The sequence below is a fragment of the Bos indicus genome, chromosome 25 (assembly GCF_029378745.1).
Source record: "Bos indicus isolate NIAB-ARS_2022 breed Sahiwal x Tharparkar chromosome 25, NIAB-ARS_B.indTharparkar_mat_pri_1.0, whole genome shotgun sequence".
Lineage (NCBI taxonomy): Eukaryota > Metazoa > Chordata > Mammalia > Artiodactyla > Bovidae > Bos > Bos indicus.
In genome coordinates this window covers 37,377,831-37,397,002 of record NC_091784.1, presented here as the reverse complement: position 1 = coordinate 37,397,002, position 19,172 = coordinate 37,377,831, and the positions used below count along the sequence as shown (strand labels likewise).

Genomic DNA, 19,172 nt, shown 5'->3' with positions numbered 1-19,172 from the left:
TGTGCAAGCAAAGACAGTTTTGTCATCCTTCCCAATCTGAAAACCTTTATTTCCTTCTCTTACCGTATTGCCTTATCAAGGACTTCTATTTCACGGTGTGGAAACAGAGTGGTGAGAGGGGACATCCTTGCCTTGTACCTGATCTTGGTGGGAAAGATTCAAGTTTCTCTCCATTAAGTATGATGTTGTTGTTGTTGTTGGTTGGTTGCTGAGTCATGTCCAGCTCTTTTGTGATCGCATGGACTATAGCCCACCAGGTTTCTCTGTCCATGGGATGTCCCAGGCAAGAATACTGGAGTGGGTTGTCATTTCCTTCTCCAGGAGATCAAACTCACATCTCCTGTGAATTCTTTACTGCTGAGCCATCAGGGAAGCCCAAGTATAATGTTAGGTTTTAGTTTTTTGGTAGATATTCTTTATCACAATGAGAAAGTTTCATTCTGTTTCTAGTTTACTTAGAGGCTTTATTTTAAATCATGAATGGGTGTGGGATTTGGTCAGATGCAAGTCTGTTCATGAAGCCTGTAGTTTTCTTGTAACGTCTTTGTCTATTTTGGTATTTAGGAAATGCTGCTCTCATAGAACAAGTTAGGGAATATTTTCTCTGCTTCTATCCTCTGAAAAAGATTGTAGAAAATTGACATAATTCCTTACTTAAATGTTTGGTAAGAATTTACCAGTGAACCCATCTGGACTTGGTGTTTTCTGTTTTGGAAGGTAACTAATTGTCAAGTCAATTTCTTTAATAGATATAGGCCTATTCAGATTGTCTATTTTTTTCTTATTGGAGTTTTGGCAGATTGTGTATTTCAAGGAATTGGTCTATTTCATCTAGGTTAACGAATTTGTGGAGATAGAGTTTCCTTTATTATCCTTTTAATGTCTATGTGATCTGTAGTGATATCCACTCTTTTACTTCTGATATTAGTAATTTTTAGTAATTTCCTTTTTCTTAATTTTTTCTTAGTAGTCTGCCTAGAGTCTTGTCAATTTTATTGATCTTTTGGTTTTGTTTATTTTCTGTATTGATTTTCTATATTTGATTTCATTCATTTCTGCTCTAATACTTATCATTCTTTTCTTCTGTTTACTTTGAATTAAATTACCCTTCTTTTTCTAGTTTCCTAAGATTGAATCTTAGGAAATTCAGTTCAGTCAAATTTCCTGATTCCTAATGAATCTTAGATTATGGATTTTATATCTTTCTTCTTTTCTAATAAACATATTCAGTGCCATGAATTTCCTTCTAAGCACTACTTTTGTTCCATCTGATAATTTTGACAAGTTGTCCTTTCACTTTTATTTAATTAAAAATATTTTAAAATTTATCTTGCGATTTCTTCTTTGATCTACATGAATTAAGAAGCATGCTGTTTAATCTACATGTATTTTGGATTGTCCAGTTATCTTTCCATTACTGAAACTTCTAGTTTAATTCCATTGCAGTCTGAGAACAGACACTGCATGATTTCTAACCTTTTAAATTTATTTGGATGCATTTTGTGACCCAGAATGTGGTATATCTTGGTGAATGTTCTATGTGACCATGGGAAAAAATGTGTATTCTCATTTGTTGGATGAAGTAGTCTATTGATGGGATTGTTCATTGGCTGTGAGGTTACTTGGCTAAAGTTAGAGTTGTGCAGCTTATATATTAGTAAACCAGGTTATTAGTTACTGTGGTTTGGTTCATCTCTAACCACTTGCTCAGCTTTGGCTTTTTTCTCTGCTTCTCCATGTCACTGGGCACATGGTCCTTCTGGTGGAAGATCTGTCAGTATAGGGATCTGGGAAGGCGATGACACCTGAGTCCTGGGAGAAGGACATCGAGAGGGCAGGTCTGAGTTCACATCCTGCCTTAGCCACTTACTAGCAACATGGCCTTGGGAAAAGCGCTGTGACCATTCTGATTCTTATCCTGTCTCAGATGGTATATCCAGTGCCATATAGAGTGGCTGATGATGCTGAAATGAGGTGATGCACAAAAAGCATGAACATGACGCATCCTAGTTATTATCCTAAGAAAAGCAGAAGGGTTAGATTAGGGGGACAGACCTTGAGTTCCAGACTGATTACCAGTGTTTGGGGATTTATTTATCTCTGGCCTGAGGCAGTCACTAAACAGAAGTACTAGGGGAGGGATCTGGGTGTGAGCTATCTATTCAGTTCAGTTCAGTTCAGTCGCTCAGTCGTGTCCGACTCTTTGCAACCCCATGAATCACAGCACGCCAGGCCTCCCTGTCCATCACCAACTCCCGGAGTTCACTCAAACTCATGTCCGTCGAGTCAGTGATGCCACCCAGCCATCTCATCCTCTGTCGTCCCCTTCTCCTCCTGCCCCCAGTCCCTCCCAGCATCAGGGTCTTTTCCAATGAGTCAACTCTTCGCATGAGGTGGCCAAAGGACTGGAGTTTCAGCTTTAGCATCAGTCCTTCCAAAGAACACCCAGGACTGATATCCTTTAGGAAGTACTGGTTGGATCTCCTTGCAGTCCAAGGGACTCTCAAGAGTCTTCTCCAACACCACAGTTCAAAAGCATCAATTCTTCGGCGCTCAGCCTTCTTCACAGTCCAACTCTCACATCCATACATGACCACTGGAAAAACCATAGCCTTGACTAGACGGACCTTTGTTGGCAAATTAATGTCTCTGCTTTTGAATATGTTATCTAGGTTGGTCATAACTTTCCTTCCAAGGAGGAAGCGTCTTTTAATTTCATGGCTGCAATCAACATCTGCAGTGATTTTGGAGCTTAAAAAAACAAAGTCTGACACTGTTTCCACTGTTTCCCCATCTATTTCCCATGAAGTGATGGGACCAGATGCCATGATCTTCGTTTTCTGAATGTTAAGCTTTAAGCCAACTTTTTCACTCTTCTCTTTCACTTTCATCAAGAGGCTTTTTAGTTCCTCTTCACTTTCTGCCATAAAGGTGGTGTCATCTGCATATCTGAGGTTATTGATATTTCTCCCAGCAATCTTGATTCCAGCTTGTGCTTCTTCCAACCCAGCATTTCTCATGATGTACTCTGCATAGAAGTTAAATAAGCAGGTTGACAATATACAGCCTTGATGTACTCCTTTTCCTATTTGGAATCAGTCTGTTGTTCCACGTCCAGTTCTAACTGTTGCTTCCTGACCTGCATATAGATTTCTCAAGAGGCAGGTCAGGTGGTCTGGTATTCCCATCTCTTTCAGAATTTTCCACAGTTTATTTTGATCCACACAGTCAAGGGCTTTGGCATAGTCAATAAAGCAGAAATAGATGTTTTTCTGAAACTCTCTTGCATTTTCAATGATCCAGCGAATGTTGGCAATTTGATCTCTGGTTCCTCTGCCTTTTCTAAAACCAGCTTGAACACCTGGAAGTTCACGGTTCACGTATTGCTGAAGCCTGGCTTGGAGAATTTTGAGCATTACTTTACTAGCATGTGAGATGAGTGCAATTGTGCGGTAGTTTGAGCATTCTTTGGCATTGCCTTTCTTTGGGATTGGAATGAAAACTGACCTTTTCCAGTCCTGTGGCCACTGCTGAGTTTTCCAAATTTGCTGGCATATTGAGTGCCATGAGAAGATACCCATTGTCCAAGGTAAGAGAAACCCAAGTAAGATGGTAGGTGTTGCGAGAGGGCATCAGAGGGCAGACACACTGAAACCATAATCACAGAAAACTAGCCAATCTGATCACACGGACCACAGCCTTGTCTAACTCAAGGAAACTAAGCCATGCCCGTGGGGCAACCGAAGATGGGCGGGTCATGGTGGAGAGATCTGACGGAATGTGGTTCACTGGAGAAGGGAATGGCAAACCACTTCAGTATTCTTGCCTTGAGAACCCCATGAACAGTATGAAAAGGCAAAATGATAGGATACTGAAAGAGGAACTCCCCAAGTCAGTAGGTGCCCAATATGCTACTGGAGATCAGTGGAGAAATAACTCCAGAAAGAATGAAGGGATGGAGCCAAAGCAAAAACAATACCCAGCTGTGGATGTGACTGGTGATAGAAGCAAGGTCCAATGCTGTAAAGAGCAATATTGCATAGGAACCTGGAATGTCAGGTCCATGAATCAAGGCAAATTGGAAGTGGTCAAACAGGAGATGGCAAGAGTGAACGTTGACATTCTAGGAATCAGCGATCTAAAATGGACTGGAATGGGTGAATTTAACTCAGATGACCATTATATCTACTACTCTAGGCAGGAATCCCTTAGAATAAATGGAGTAGCCATCATGGTCAACAAAACAGTCTGAAATGCAGTACTTGGATGCAATATCAAAAACGACAGAATGATCTTTGTTTGTTTCCAATGCAAACCATTCAATAGCACAGTAATCCAAGCCTATGCCCCAACCAGTAAAACTGAAGAAGCTGAAGTTAAACGGTTCTATGAAGACCTACAAGACCTTTTAGAACTAACACCCCAAAAAGATGTCCTTTTCATTATAGGGGACTGGAATGCAAAAGTAGGAAGTCAAGAAACACCTGGAGTAACAGGAAAATTTGGCCTTGGAGTACGGAATGAAGCAGGGCAAAGGCTAATAGAGTTTTGCCAAGAGAACGCACTGGTCATAGCAAACACCCTCTTCCAACAACACAAGAGAAGACTGTACACATGGACATCACCTGATGGTCAACACCGAAATCAGATTGATTATATTCTTTGCAGCCGAAGATGGAGAAGCTCTATACAGTCAGCAAAAACAAGACCGTGAGCTGACTGTGGCTCAGATCATGAACTCATTGCCAAATTCAGACTTAAATTGAAAAAGTAGGGAAAACCACTAGACCATTCAGGTATGACCTAAATAAAATCCCTTATGATTATACAGTGGAAGTGAGAAATAGATTTAAGGGACTAGATCTGATAGAGTGCCTGATGAACTATGGACGGAGGTTCATGACATTGTACAGGAGACAGGGATCAAGACCATCCCCATGGAAAAGAAATGCAAAAAAGCAAAATGGCTGTCTGGGGAGGCCTTACAAATAGCTGTGAAAAGAAGAGAAGCAAAAAGCAAAGGAGAAAGCATCTGAATGCAGAGTTCCAAAGAATAGCAAAGAGAGATAAGAAAGTCTTCCTCAGCGATCAATGCAAAGAAATAGAGGAAAACAACAGAATGGGAAAGACTAGAGATCTCAAGAAAATTAGAGATACCAAGGGGACATTTCATGCAAAGATGGGCTCGATAAAGGACAGAAATGGTATGGATCTAACAGAAGCAGAAGATACTAAGAAGAGGTGGCGAGAATACACAGAACTGTATAAAAAAGAGCTTCACGACCCAGATAATCACGATGGTGTGATCACTCACCTAGAGCCAGACATCCTGGAATGTGAAGTCAAATGGGCCTTAGAAAGCATCACTACGAACAAAGCTAGTGGAGGTGATGGAATTCCAGTTGAGCTATTATGGTTCATTTTATCACTTTCTGGAAGGACAGAAGTTGAAGGTGACATCAGCTTTCTCCTTAGATGTGTTCAGGCAAATTGTACAGGTCCTTTTATTTTTGTGGTGAAAGGCTGGAAAGTTGAAGAGGAAATTGGGGCAGGGAGCTGTGTGACTCTCAGGTCCTTGGTGACTTTCAGCACCTGCAGGTCTCTGAGCTGTCTGTGTCTGGCCGGGGTGATTATGAGGAATTGAGATCCCTGTGCGCAGCTGACTCAAAGGAGGTCCTCACTCAGCCCTACTCCTTAGGTCTTTAAGACAGAGTATAGGGTCTCTTCCGGCGGTTCCCAGTGGGGAGGGGGGAGGGGAGGCGCTGCTGAGTTGGTGAGGTCAAGCTGAAGAGGGTGAGGGAGGCATGGAGGACTCCAGCGTCATCCTGGGGGAGAAAGAAGTGGGAGGGGGTGAGACAGCAGAGGGGAAGGGGTCCCATCTCAGAGCCACGATCCCACAGCTGATCCCCTACTGACACCACAGTCCCTCTGTCCATCCACCCCACCTCCTCCAACTTCCCTCTCATGCTTTCAGGCCCTAACCGGAGCTGCTTATGTCATTGTTGTGCTCTGGTTTTATATGTTGTCTTAGAAAAAAACAAGGTGTACTGGAGTCAGGTGACCAGGCAGTCAGGGTAGAGAAACGGGCAGGGGCTCCAGCAGTGAGGTCATCTCTAGATCAGGACCAGGGTCTCAGGGGAGGGTGGGTGAGGCAGGGGAGAGAGGAGGATGCTAAGGACACCTGTGGGGGGAGGGGGTGTGGGGAGGAGAAGGAAGACCCAGGTGAGAGCGGGGATGATGGCTGCAGGGCTTACCTTTATTCCCGATGTTCTCATAATTCTCTTCCATGTGTTTGAAGGACTCTCTGAGTGGGAACAGGAGGGCAGTGATGTGTCAGAGTCTGGGCAGAAAAGAGCTACCACCTGCCTCGGGCTGCTCCTCTCACTGGGGGCTCTGTGACCTGCCTGGTCACACTCGGAGATGAAGGCAGAGGTTTGAGGCTCTCAGACGGAGGCTGTCTGGATGGGGATGAGGGGCCATTTGCAGTGTAGCCCCGTCCCTGAGAGCTGACTGGGGTGCACTCTTGTAGAGAAGCAGCTTTATTGAGGGGAGCAGGGAGGAGAAGCAGGAGGGGGTGCCTGTCCTCTGTGGCAGCGCCTGTGTCCAAACTGGAGCGTGAGAACCAGGGAGCTTCTCTCTGGTCCCCTGGGAGACTCCCGAGGAGACGCCATCCGGGGAGGGGTCCCAGGAGGACACTGTCAAGAGTCAGGAAGGCGAGAAAGGAGGAAAGGGCTGTGAGAAGGAAAAGCCTGGACGTGGCAGAGAGGATGAGAAAGGAAAGCGGTGGGTGGTGAGGAGGGTGAGAGGAAAGGAAGAGGAGCCGGGGCCAGAAGAGAGGGAGCCAGGCTGGGGGCCGGAGGGAAGCTGCTCTAAGGAGAGACAGGGCGGAGCAGCCAGAGGCCCCGAGTCACAGGGCAAAGGAGGAGCAAGAAAGGGGACAGAGCATGGAGGAGGCTGGTGTGTTCTGGAAGGATGGTGTTCAAGGGGAAGACAAACCAGGATGAACAGAGGGAAAGGCTGAGACCTGAGGATGGAAGGAGGAAAGGCGGGTGCCAGAGACAGACAAAGGGAGATGTTCTGGGGTAGAGTCAGAGAAAGTGCTGGGGCATGGCTCTGACTGTTTAAGGATCGGGAGCCTCAGAAAGTGAATAGCCTGGCCTTTGGGGACTTGGGGGGATGTGGATGGAGGTCCAGGAGGGGAGGCCCGTGAAAGGCTCCCTGGTGCTGCGCTTGGGAGGAAACTTCTTGCTCATAAAATAGCACTCCCCACCTCCCCCCCACCCATACTGGAGGACAAGCGCTCACCTGGCTGGGGTCCTGGCTTCAGTCTGCACACCTGTAGGAGGACCAACAGCGAGTCACTGTGCCATCCACGGAGGCCTGTCTCCTCCCTGCTTATCTGCCCCATCCCAGCTGAAACCTCCCTGGGAAGGGCTCAGGACTCAGAGCTGACCTCCTCCTCCCCAGTGGCACCCCGAGGCTGCCTGCACCTGTGCTGCCTTGTCTTCCACACCAGTCAGGAGAGCAGCTCTTCCCGCACCCAGAGCCCTGTCACCCTCTGACACGGTGGTCTTGACCTCCCCCCAATTCAGGCTACCTCAGGTCCACTCAGCCAAATCCTGGACTCATTTTCTTTCCTCTTTCTTTTTAATCACTGCAACTGGGAACTCTGACAGAGCAAACACTAGTATTTTTATGCTCAGCTATCTTTCTGGCTGTCTTCAGTCATCATCCCTCTGTACCTGTACGTGACCTCACTGCACTCTTGTCCTGATGATCCACTCTCTCTCAGGTTACCCAAGCCCCCTGCTGAGCCCTCTCCTCTCCACCTGTGCCCTCCCATGGGCTCCCTGATCCCCTGGGTCGCCCTGTGCTTCTGCCACATTTGTTGACACGTCTCCAATCATGGATGCTCCCTGAGGCAGGGGATACTGTTTGTTGCCCCATATCCACTCTTCCTTGTTCAGTTACAGAAACTTGATTATATCTAGAGTGGCTGGGTGCCCCCCAACAGACAGATGTAGGATCTATAACTAAATCTAACATATAAGGGACTTCCCAAGTAGTCCAGTGGTTAAGAATCTGTCTTCCAATGCAAGGGACACAGGTTCAATCCCTGGGTGGTGGGGGTGGGGTGGGGTGGGGTGCAGGTAACAAATCCCACAAGCTGCACAGGGCACCTAAGCCCGAGTGCCACAAGGAGAAAGCCTGCGGGCCACAACGAAGAACATCCTCCCCCCACCCCCACAAAAAACGACAGCAACCATCATTTAAGTAAAACATTTTTTAAATATCACCAATAAGACATAAGGGGAAGTTGTGGGTAGGACTTGACAAAGGCTCTTTAAAAGGAGGACAGACAGCTGGGGAATAGTCTTTTTGTTCTTTCATCCTGATTGGATTCAGAAATAATGGCTGGAATTCTAGCAGCCATAATGAACCATGAGGTGGCCTTCAGGAGAGAAGCCAAAATGCAGAACAGTGAACAGAAAGGTAGGAATCTCCGTGCTTATGGATGGCAGCTTCTGCTCTCTGGCTCCACATTCTTTTATATGAGGGGGAAAAAGTAAGCTCTGTGTTATTTAACTTAACCATTCCTTCTGGATTTTGGTGCTAACAGTTGTATGCAAATTCTAACCAGTAATTCCTAAATGTTTCTAAACCTGCATGCTTGAATACTGCTGGGGGAAGACATAACTATGTGCAATGATGTTTCTACCCATTTGTGGTTTCTCATCTGAGTTGATCCTCAAATACCATTTTGCATTTCCACAGTGACTATGTCACATTTTCTCTTCATCTCTGACCCTCATCCTCACTCTCAGGAGACAACCACTATGGTTTTCACTCTGCAGAATTAAAAAACCAATTTGTATGTAGTTGAATTTATAAATATTTTTATTTATGACTTTGGATATTTTGTCATACTTAGTCCAGTCATCTTCAACCCATGGTTGTAAAATAGTTTCACCTGCTTTCTACTAGCACTAGGGTTAATTTTTCCTCATTTATATCTTCAATTTTGGTGCAAATTATAAGGCAGGGAGCTAATATTATTCTTTCTCAGCTGTGACTCCAGAAATACTCATTCTTCCTCCTTGATTAGAAATGCTTCCTTTTAACCTACTAAATTCCTGCATATATTTGGATCTGTGTTTACCCTGCTTGATTCTGATTTTTCACTTTTATTCCATTTGTTTACCTATATAATCCAGAATTACATAATTTTAATTGTTGTAGCTTAATTATAAGTGCTCATGCTCATATAGTGCTTACTTTGCAGCAGGATCTATTCTAAATGCCTTTTGTTTGTCATGACAACACCAGGGAAGTACTGTTTTCATTCCCATTTTACCGATCAGTAAGTTCAGGCTCACAGCAGTAGTATTAGTGTGCCAGAGTTTACCAGGCCAGAGTGTGAAGCAGGATTTGGCTGCAGGCATGCCCAATTCTGTGCTTTTCAATCTCTGAGCTTTACAATCTGACAGGGCTCATCACTCACTACAAATTTTAAAAATTATTTATGTACTTATTTTGCTATGCCATGTCTTGTTGCAACAAAAGGGACCTGTGTTTGTCATGCATGATCTTCCCTGTGATGCACTGACTGTCTAGCAGTGCATGGGCTTCAGTAATTCTGGCATGCAGGCTTAGCTGCTCTGCAGCATTTGGGATCTTAGTTCTGCCACCAGGGATCAAACCTGCATCCCCGGCATTGCAAGGCAGATTCTTAACCACTGGACCACTAGGGAAGTCCCCATATTGCAAATTAAAAAAAATATTTCAAATCAGTTTTGGAGTTTGTTGTGGCATAAATAGTTAATGCCTCTTGCCCTGTGGTCTCTTTCATCTGTAAATACATACATCCAAATTTCTGATGGGCATCTCTACTCAGATGCCAAACAAACACAAACCATCCCAAACTCAAGAATCATTCTCTCCCAATCATGGTCCTTGACCTCCTCTGCTCCCTAATTTACTTGGTGATCTCACCATGGCCTCGTTTGCCCAAGTTGGAAACATGGGACTTATTCCCACTCCTTCACCCTCACACCAATGCAATCACCAAGTCATACTGGTTTTCTCTCTTAAACTTTTCCAGGATCTGGCCTCTCCCTCCATGCACACAGACACGGTAGGTCCCAAATTTGATAGCACATGAATGCACCTGAGGAGGTCACTAAAAATTCAGATTCCCAAGCTCAGACCCCAGGTCCAGCAGGAACTTGCATTTTAACTGAGCACCCCTGGTCATCTCGTGCAGTAGGTTCTGAGAAACACCGAGCTGGGAATCTTGGGGAGAGGTTAGGGGTCCCGGACCACTTACCTTTGCTTCTCTTCCACCCGAGGTACACAGTCAGTCCCATGATTGGGATCTTGAGCAACACAACGCTGGCCAGCACCAACCCGACTATAGCTTCCATGGTCAGGGACCACAACTTGGAACTCTTTTTGCCCTCTGAGCCCCCGAGGCCAGCTCTGGTGGTGGTGGTGGTAGGACCCCAGGTGGTTGTCTTGCTGCCTGAAAAATATGCAAATTCTTCACTAAAGGGCTGGAGGTATCTGGGTGAAGCTGTCACATCTTGTTCCTTAGTTTGGGGAAAGGGGGGAGTGGGGAGCAGGTCTCTGAAGCTCTCCCACAGGGAGCTGAGTAACAAGAGGTGACAATGGAAGCTCTGAATCCTCTTCACATCTTTAAAATCCTGACTCTACCACTGATCAGTGCTATGACCTCAGAACCTCATTTTACCACCTACTCATAGGTGAACTAAATCACAGGATAAAAAATTATTTATTGTGGTAAAAGACACATAACATGAAAATTACTATTTTAACCATATTTAACTGTATAGTTCAGTGGCATTAAGTACATTCACACTATTGTACAAGTCTCACCTCCATCCATCTCCTGAATTTTTCACCTTCATAAACTGAAGCTCTGTCCCCCAATTCCCCTTCCCCCCAGCCCCTGCCCCAGCAGTCTTCTTTCTGATTCTGTGAATATGACTGTTCTAGGGACCTCCTGTAAGTGGAATCAAACAGTATTTGTCTGTACCTAATGTATACTGGAATGCATTTCTAAGGTAATTTCTAAGTCCTACAGACAGATTGTACCTCTTTTAATAGACAATTAAAAAATTACTTAATACCCCACTAAAGGGAAGAAAATCCCAAGTTCCAGTGAAGTCTTCCAGTTAGTGTGGACCAAATTCATGTCCACTCTTATTAGAAATTAATAATAAAAGTGTAAATACCATCCCTCAACTAAGATTTTCAAATTTAAATATTATTTAATTTTACTAACATATCAGATAATATCAGTGATAGGAATGCAAGTTAAAACCCTACAAAACTAAAGCTTCTATACACTTTCATTATTTTAAATGTGAAGATGCTTTAAATGAATGAAAGATTAGTATCCAAGAAACGAGTAACGAAAATAGTGAGGAGGCAGCTCTAAGGACACTTGTAGTTTGAAAGTAATGAAAACCTATACTGGATACATATTTAAGGAAATAGAACAGCAGAAGGAATGAAAAATGCAGGAGGCACTTAGAGAAAAACAAACCAGAAAGAAGATAAGACTCATAAATCTAACAGTGTCAAAAGAGTATTGAAATCATACATGCATTGAGAAAATCATTGAGAAATCTACAAAGCTCTGTGAAATGGCTGATTTTCTAAGACAAAAATTGAAAAGAATTAAAAAGTAGTAAACTTTAATGGGCAGACAAAGAAGAAATTGAGGACAGTTTTAAAGAACTACCTTTTGTAGAGATTTCAGCTCAGAAGGTTTAATGGCTAAATTCTTGTGAAAATTCAAGGAGTGAATAATTCCCAGACAGAAGGTTCCAGAACATAGAAAAATGATGCAATTCTAATTCCAAAACTTCCAGATGTACAAGCTGGGTTTTGAGGAGGAAGATCATGGAGAAAGCAAGGGAGTTCCAGAAAAACAGCTTCTTCAGGTTCATTGACTAACTAAAGCCTTTGACTGTGTGGATCACAACTAACTGTGGAAAATTCTTATAGAGATGGGAGTTCCAGGTCACCTTACCTGTCTCTCAGAAACCTGTGTGCGGGTCTAGGAGGAACAGTTAGAACCTGACATGGAACAAATTGACTGGTTTGGAAAAATTGGAAAGGAGCACGACAAGGCTATGTAGTGTTACCCTCCTTATTTAACTTCTATGCAGAGTACATCATATGAAATGCCAGGCTGGATGAAGCCCAAGCTGGAATCAAGATTGCTGGGAGAAATATCAACAACCTCAGATATGCAGATACTATCACTCTAATGGCATTAAGTGCAGCGCCTGGAGGGCTGCAGTCCATGGGGTAGCTGCGGGTCGGACGCGACTGAGCAACTTCACTTTCACTTTTCACTTTCATGCATTGGAGAGGGAAATGGCAACCCACTCCAGTGTTGTTGCCTGGAGAATCCCAGGGACAGGGGAGCTTGGTGGGCTGCCGTCTATGGGGTCGCACAGAGTCGGACATGGCTGGGGCGACTTAGCAGCAGTAGCAGCAGCAATGAGGATGAATGAAAGACAAGAATGAAAAAGCTGGCTTGAAACTCAATATTAAAAAATCTAAGATCATGGCATCTGGTCCCATCACTTCATGGCAAACAAAAGGAGAAAAAATGAGAGCAGTGATAGATTTTATTTTCCTGGGCTCCAAAATCACTGTGGATGGTGACTGCAGCCATGAAGTGAAATTTCCTTCCTTGCTCCTTGGAAGGATAGCTATGACAAACCTAGATAGCATATTAAAAAGCAGAGATGTCACTTTGCTGCAAAGGTCTGTATGGTCAAAGCTATGATTTTTCCAGTAGTCGTGTACAGATGTGAGAGCTGGATCATAAAGTAGGCTGAGCAGTGAACAATTGACACTTTTGAACTATGGTGTTGGAGAAGACTCTTGAGAGTCCCTTGGACTGCAAGGAGATCAAGCCAGTCAGTCCTAAAGGAAATCAAGCCTGAATATTCATTGTAAGGACTGATGCTTAAGTTGAAGCTCCAAATACTTTGGGCCCCTCACCTGATGCAAAGAGCCAACTCACTGGAAAAGACCCTGGTGCTGGGAAAGATTGAAGGCGGGAGGAGATAGGGGTGGCAGAAGATAAAATGGCTAGATAGCATGAGTGACTCAATGGACATGAATCTGAGCAAACTATGGGAGAGAGTGGAGTGCCGGGGTCCAGCCCCGGTGGATCCAGGGAATACGAAGCGGGGACGGCGTCGGCGAAGATCAGGAAACAACTGCTTAATTAAACTTTAATTAAGGATATAAAGAGTAATAGAATAAGGATAGCTCAGTGAGGAAATTCAGTGGAGAAAAGAGGCTGAAATAAGGATAGCTCAGTGAGGAAATTCAGTGGAGAAAAAAGGCTGAATAATTCAGCCAGAAGGTGAGAGAAAGAATGACATGGGGAGACCAAGTTTCGGTGAACAAGGCCCGCACTTCATTTTCCAAAGTAGTTTTTAATACCTTAAGTTATGCATAGAGGATAATGGGGGAAGGGGTAGAGTCATGCAGCAAGCCAGGCTTTCTTCCAGCAAACTTATCATATGCAAAAGCTTAGGTGATTTGCATCATCTTCTGGCCCAGAGGCCTGTTAACATTTTAAGACCCTTTCTTCAGAAAACTTACTTTTCTCTAAAGGTGATTGGTCAGGAGCCACCCTCCAAAAGCATTAGATAAAGTTGCATTCCTACAGAGCAAAGGTGTGGTGGGCTATAACAAGAAAAAGAATTAACTCAAGGGTCCCAGGTTACAAACATTAAAGCTACTACTTACACCAATTATATTAATCAATACACTGCCAGGGACACAGCAGGTAAAGGATATGGAAATTTAGCAGCAAACATTGGCCCAACAAGTGAAAATCCCTTCACCAATACAATTTCTAATCAATCTTTTAACTGCTCAAAGAATCTGTATTTAGACAGTTTAGAACATCTCATGCCTCTCACAGTTGGGAGGCTCTGAACAATCACATGTGGCCGGAAAAACCTATTCAGGCAGGCTAGAGGACTTCCAAAGGAGTTTGTAGGTTGAAACACTGTCACACCCAGGAATTATTAACTGGAGCTGTAAGCTAACTCTTTTTTCAGAGAGAGGTAGTGGGGGACAGCCCCCCGTAAAGTCAGAGGTGTAGGTGAAAGCACAAAGCAGAAAGTAGGCAGACTCTGGTTTGGGGGGGTAGATGCTCGAGAATTTCCAGGGGAACTCCTGAGGCTTGATCCCGCCTTTGCGTATGCCAAGCCTCCTTCCTCGTAACCTTTGCCACGGGCGGAGCTCGCTCTGGCTAGCTACAGTCCATGAGGTTGAAAAGAGTCAGACTCGTCTAAGTTACTGGACAGCAACAAAAACATAAACGTTATGCTAATCTGCCATCATAATCTGGACTGCTTCATACCCTCCTTCAGGGATATTCAGTTCAGCTCAGTTGCTCAGTCGTGTCTGACACTTGGCAATCCCATGGACTGCAGCACGCCAAGCTTCCCTGTCCATCACCAACTCCCGGAGCTTACTCAAACTCATGTCCATCAAGTCGGTGATGCCATCCAACCATCTCATCCTCTGTCATCCCCTTCTCCTCCTGCTTTCAATCTTTCCCAGCAGGGATATTAGGGGTTCACATTTATGACCCTTTAAGGGGGTTTGTAGCATGAATTGCTTTCCTCCTGGTTGTCCCCATTGCTAGCTTAGGGTTTAACTCCTGTGGTCTCCTGAGTGAGTTACATACATCTATTTCCAGCTTCCCAATTTTGTTTTTGTCCTCCTAGATCACAAATTTTTTGTTGTTGCTGGTTTTTGTCTTAAAAACTCCCTTCGCTGTCATTCATTAGATTTTGAGAGGGAGTGGAGATAAATATGTGCATATAACTCTCCATCTTGGTCAAAACGTATGCTTTACTTTCACAACTTAAATTATAAAAAGTAAACATTCAAAAGATAATGTTACACACTAATAATAAAAACAAAGAATGGAGAGGAAGTTAGGGAATTAGAAAAGGAAGAAGAGGGATCTAAGGAGGCCAAAAACCTCTCAGAAAAGGTCATTTAAGGAAATATGGAGAAGACACAGGAAATATTAATTCAAGGCTGTCTCAGTGAATTCAGATTCTGAGTCACTATCTGTTTGCTTTGAAATCAGCATAGTGGTCAAGAAGGGGCAGTCGTTTTCCAAGGGAGGAGTCTGAGAGAGTGCCCTTCCCAGGCCAGAGCCATCATCCCTGGTGGACACTGTTTAGAATTTCCAGCACAAGTGATTATTAAAGCAAACTATCTTAGTCAATCACTAGTTTTCTAAAAAGTTATAGACAACAACCCCCTTACTGCCTGTGACTGTCAGAGAGGACCCCACCCCCGTTGCTCTGGAGACAAATAAATTGAGGTTAAATAAATTGAGGTTCAAGTTCCGACAGCCCACTGAGTGACAGAGAGAGATCTGTTAATGCAACACATCCATTGTTAGGTTAAAAATACTCAGGACAACGAGATGACAGGTCAGTAGGTGAGGTTGAGAGGCTCATGGTTTAGAGAAGAGGTTCTGGGATTAAACTGGGGTCAAACCCCACCTGCACCAGGAGTGACGGGGCAGGTGTTTGCTGTCCGAGGACGACAGCAGGACCAACTGTTACATAGGGTCATGGGGAAGGTCAGTTGGGGCGATGCTGCCAAGGTGTCCCCCTGGGATGCAGGGCACAGTCAGGGGAGCTGCCGGGACTGCTGCCTTGTCATGACCAGGACAGAGGGGCACGGTCAGGGTGGACCCGGGGACAGGGTGACTGGAACCACATGGGGGGGGTGGTGGTAAGAGAAGGAAGGAGGTAAAGGGGATGGAAGAAGGGAGAAAGAGAAGGAAAGCGAGGAGAGATGAACTGAGGGAAGGATGGTTGAACTGATGTTCTGGGGTTCAGAGCAGAGAAGGAAGGGGAGATGGGAAAAGGTGATGGGGCACGGGGCCCCTCGGCACCTGCTGTGTGTGTGGGCTGAGCTCATGGCTGGGGGAACAGACATGGGGCAGCTGAGGCTCCACACAGGACTCAGGACAAAGGGGAGGAGCCACACCCTGAGGATGTCAAGTCACCTGGAGGACGTGGGGTGAGGTCAGGGGGCTGGGTGGAGCCCAGCTTGGAGCAGGAAGGGAGGACAGCTGGGAGCACAGAGGGTGCAGGATCTGGGGTAGGGGAGGGGCTGGATCTGGAGGGCAGAGAGGGAGATGGGCAAGGGAGGTGGTCCAGGGTTGGGGAAGATTAAGGTGAAAAGGGTAAAGTTGGCAGAGCCCTGGGGAGGAGAGGGGAGAAGGGAGAGGAGTTTGAGAGAAGAGTCAGAAGGAGGGGCCTAAGCCACATCTAGGGCTGAGGCACCAGTGGCCTCCAAGAGCCTCAGGCAGGACAGCTGGACTCACGGGGGGTGATGGTGAGTTTGGTCCCCTCGATGGACTGCCACTCCTTCTTGCCATCTCTCAGTGTGTCCAACTGCACCCGGCAGAAGTACACAGACTCGTCCTCCCTCCGCAGGTTTGAGATCCAGAGGGAGCCGTTCTTCTCAGGCTCTGCCCAGTTCAGGATGAGCCGGTTCTTGAAATTCTTGTGGGTGAACAGAGGGGTCATGTTGTAGATGAACTCCCCATGGTAGTGTTTCCATCTCCAGGATATTCTCATGTTGGGATCCTTGGCTAATTCCCAGGGGTGAGAGAAGGAGAAGGGGATGAGGATGGAGCCACCCTCAGGGGCTGAGAGATCCCTTGGTTGCTTCATCTCATGGTGTTGCTGTGAATTTCTTTGTGCCCGGTGACCTAGAGGAGGGAGGGAGAGACTCTGAAGCCACCAGGAGAGACACAGAAGGTGACCCCACCATCGGGCACCCTCACCTGCAGGGGGACGTGCGACGGGGTAGGACTGGCCCTCTGGCCTGCGTGATCCCCTCTCCAGGCTTGGGGCAGGCAGGAGGGTGAGGGGTTGGGGGACCCAGCACTGTGGGACCTGCCCTTTATTTGTTGGGGGTGGGAGGCCTGGCCAGCTACCCCAGGGGACCCTTCTACACACACCCAGCCACAGCTCCTCCCTGGGGTCCCTGGCAGAGCAGGACAGTTCCGGCCACTCACCAGCCTGCAGAGACGCCAGCAGCAGCAGCAGGGGCAGCAGCAGGGGCAGCCCCATGGCCTTGCCCTCCTCCCGGGTGAGAAGACAGGCAGAGCCCTCAAGGCCAGACAGGAGGCCTTGGGGGGCCCCTGGGAGTCTCAGCACCAGGAGTGAGGACTAGGCTCCTTCAGAGGACAGAGGAGGTAGGGGCCTTCCCCAAACCCGCCCACCCTGACAGTGATGGGCACTTCCTTTATCAACCTGGCTTCTTCTTTTCCTTTATTGCAAAAGGGCCTCCCTGTGGTCAGTGCAAAGGGAGCCATGATCTGGGGCTCCCCGCCCCCGTCTTCACGCTGAGGGGCTGGTCCTGACCTGCGCCTGCTGGGCCTCCTCCCTGCTCAGCTCCTGCCTCCCCGCCCTCACATCTCCCTGGCAGTCAGCCTCTGTGTCTCTCCTTGTCTCTGCTTCTCTGAGTGTCTCTCTCCTTCCGAGGGAAGGGACAGCAGCAGGACCAGCTGAGGCTCCTTTAGGGAGAGATGGGGGCCGAGTCCCTGCCCAGCTGCAGCCCCACAGGGAGGAGCAGGGGGGAGCCGCTGGTGGTCAAGCTCAGCCCCCCTCAGACACGGGGGCAGCAGCCCGCTCTGGGCCCCTCTCCCTCCAGGCAGGAGCTCCCTGCCGTGACTCCCTCTCTCAGTCTTCAGGCAGAACCAAGGCCCACGGCCAGGACTCCGAGAGTGGGACCAGCACTTGAGCTCCAGTCCTGCTGAGCCCACAGAACCGTCTGCTCCCTCTGGAAGCTTCCTCCTGGTCCCACCTCAGAATCTCTGGGTCTCACCTTCTGAGAGCAGAGCTCTGGGAGGTGACTCCCAGGAGGCTGTCGTTAATAACACTCCTAAGGAATCTATCTGCAGCTGTGAGTCCCTGGCTCATCCAGGGCCTTCCCTGGACAAAGGGGAGGAAGGTCAGAGCAGTCATGGGTCATCCTGACGACAGTCCCTGGGATCATCTCTGAGGGAGACATTGCCAGCTGTGACTGGTGGTGGGTGGGGTGAGAGACTGGGGGCTGGTGATCTTGGTGACCCCAGGGCTGCCTGTGAAGGAGGCTCCACTCACCACCTCCACGATGCACTTGGCATTGCATACTGAATGGACCATGGTGGTGGGAAGACACGGTTTTGACTTCCTTTCTCCTTTTCTCAGTTCCTCCCACCCAGTCCTAGTAGTTTTTTCCACACTTCTCTCATGGCCAGGCAGGCAGCTGTGCTATCTCTATGTACCTGTGTTTCCAGGCGGGAGAGGACAGATTCTGTGCTTCCATGGAACCCTCTTATCTGACTCAAGCCCTAAACATGCATTTTCCCACTTCCAGCTTTAGGACATTCTTTGGTTCAGTTCAGTTCAGTCGCTCAGTCGTGTCCGACTCTTTGCGACCCCATGAATCGCAGCATGCCAGGCCTCCCTGTCCATCACAAACTCCCGGAGTTCACTCAGACTCAAGTCCATCGAGTCAGTGATGCCATCCAGCCATCTCATCCTCTGTCGTCCCCTTCTCCTCCTGCCCTCAATCCCTCCCAGCATCAGAGTCTTTTCCAATGAGTCAGCTCTTCACATGAGGTGGCCAAAGTACTGGACTTTCAGCTTCAGCATCATTCCTTCCAAAGAAATCCTAGGGCTGATCTTCTTCAGAATGGACTGGTTGGATCTCCTTGCAGTCCAAGGGACTCTCAAGAGTCTTCTCCAACACCACAGTTCAAAAGCATCAATTCTTCAGCGCTCAGCCTTCTTCACAGTCCAACTCTCACATCCATACATGACCACTGGAAAAACCATAGCCTTGACTGGATGGGCCTTTGTTGGCAAAGTAATGTTTCTGCTTTTGAATATGCTATCTAGGTTGGTCATAACTTTCCTTCCAAGGAGTAAGCGTTTTTTAATTTCATGTCTGCAGTCACCATCTGCAGTGATTTTGGAGCTCAAAAAAATAAAGTCTGACACTGTTTCCACTGTTTCCCCATCTATTTCCCATGAAGTGATGGGACCGGATGCCATGATCTTCGTTTTCTGAATGTTGAG

General features: G+C 46.6%; 1 protein-coding gene across 1 annotated transcript; it reads right to left on the bottom strand.

The window, feature by feature from the left end:
• Positions 1-445: 445 nt before the first annotated feature.
• LOC109578870 (paired immunoglobulin-like type 2 receptor alpha) lies at positions 446-17,338 on the bottom strand. Its single transcript, XM_019988392.2, has 6 exons — positions 17,123-17,338; positions 16,424-16,813; positions 10,328-10,522; positions 7,306-7,336; positions 6,255-6,304; positions 446-5,825 (listed from the first exon to the last, which is right to left on the bottom strand). The coding sequence occupies exons 1-6, from the start codon at positions 17,175-17,177 to the stop codon at positions 5,821-5,823; spliced, it is 726 nt and encodes a 241-aa protein (XP_019843951.2). The 5' UTR covers positions 17,178-17,338; the 3' UTR covers positions 446-5,820.
• Between the last annotated feature and the right edge of the window lie 1,834 nt (positions 17,339-19,172).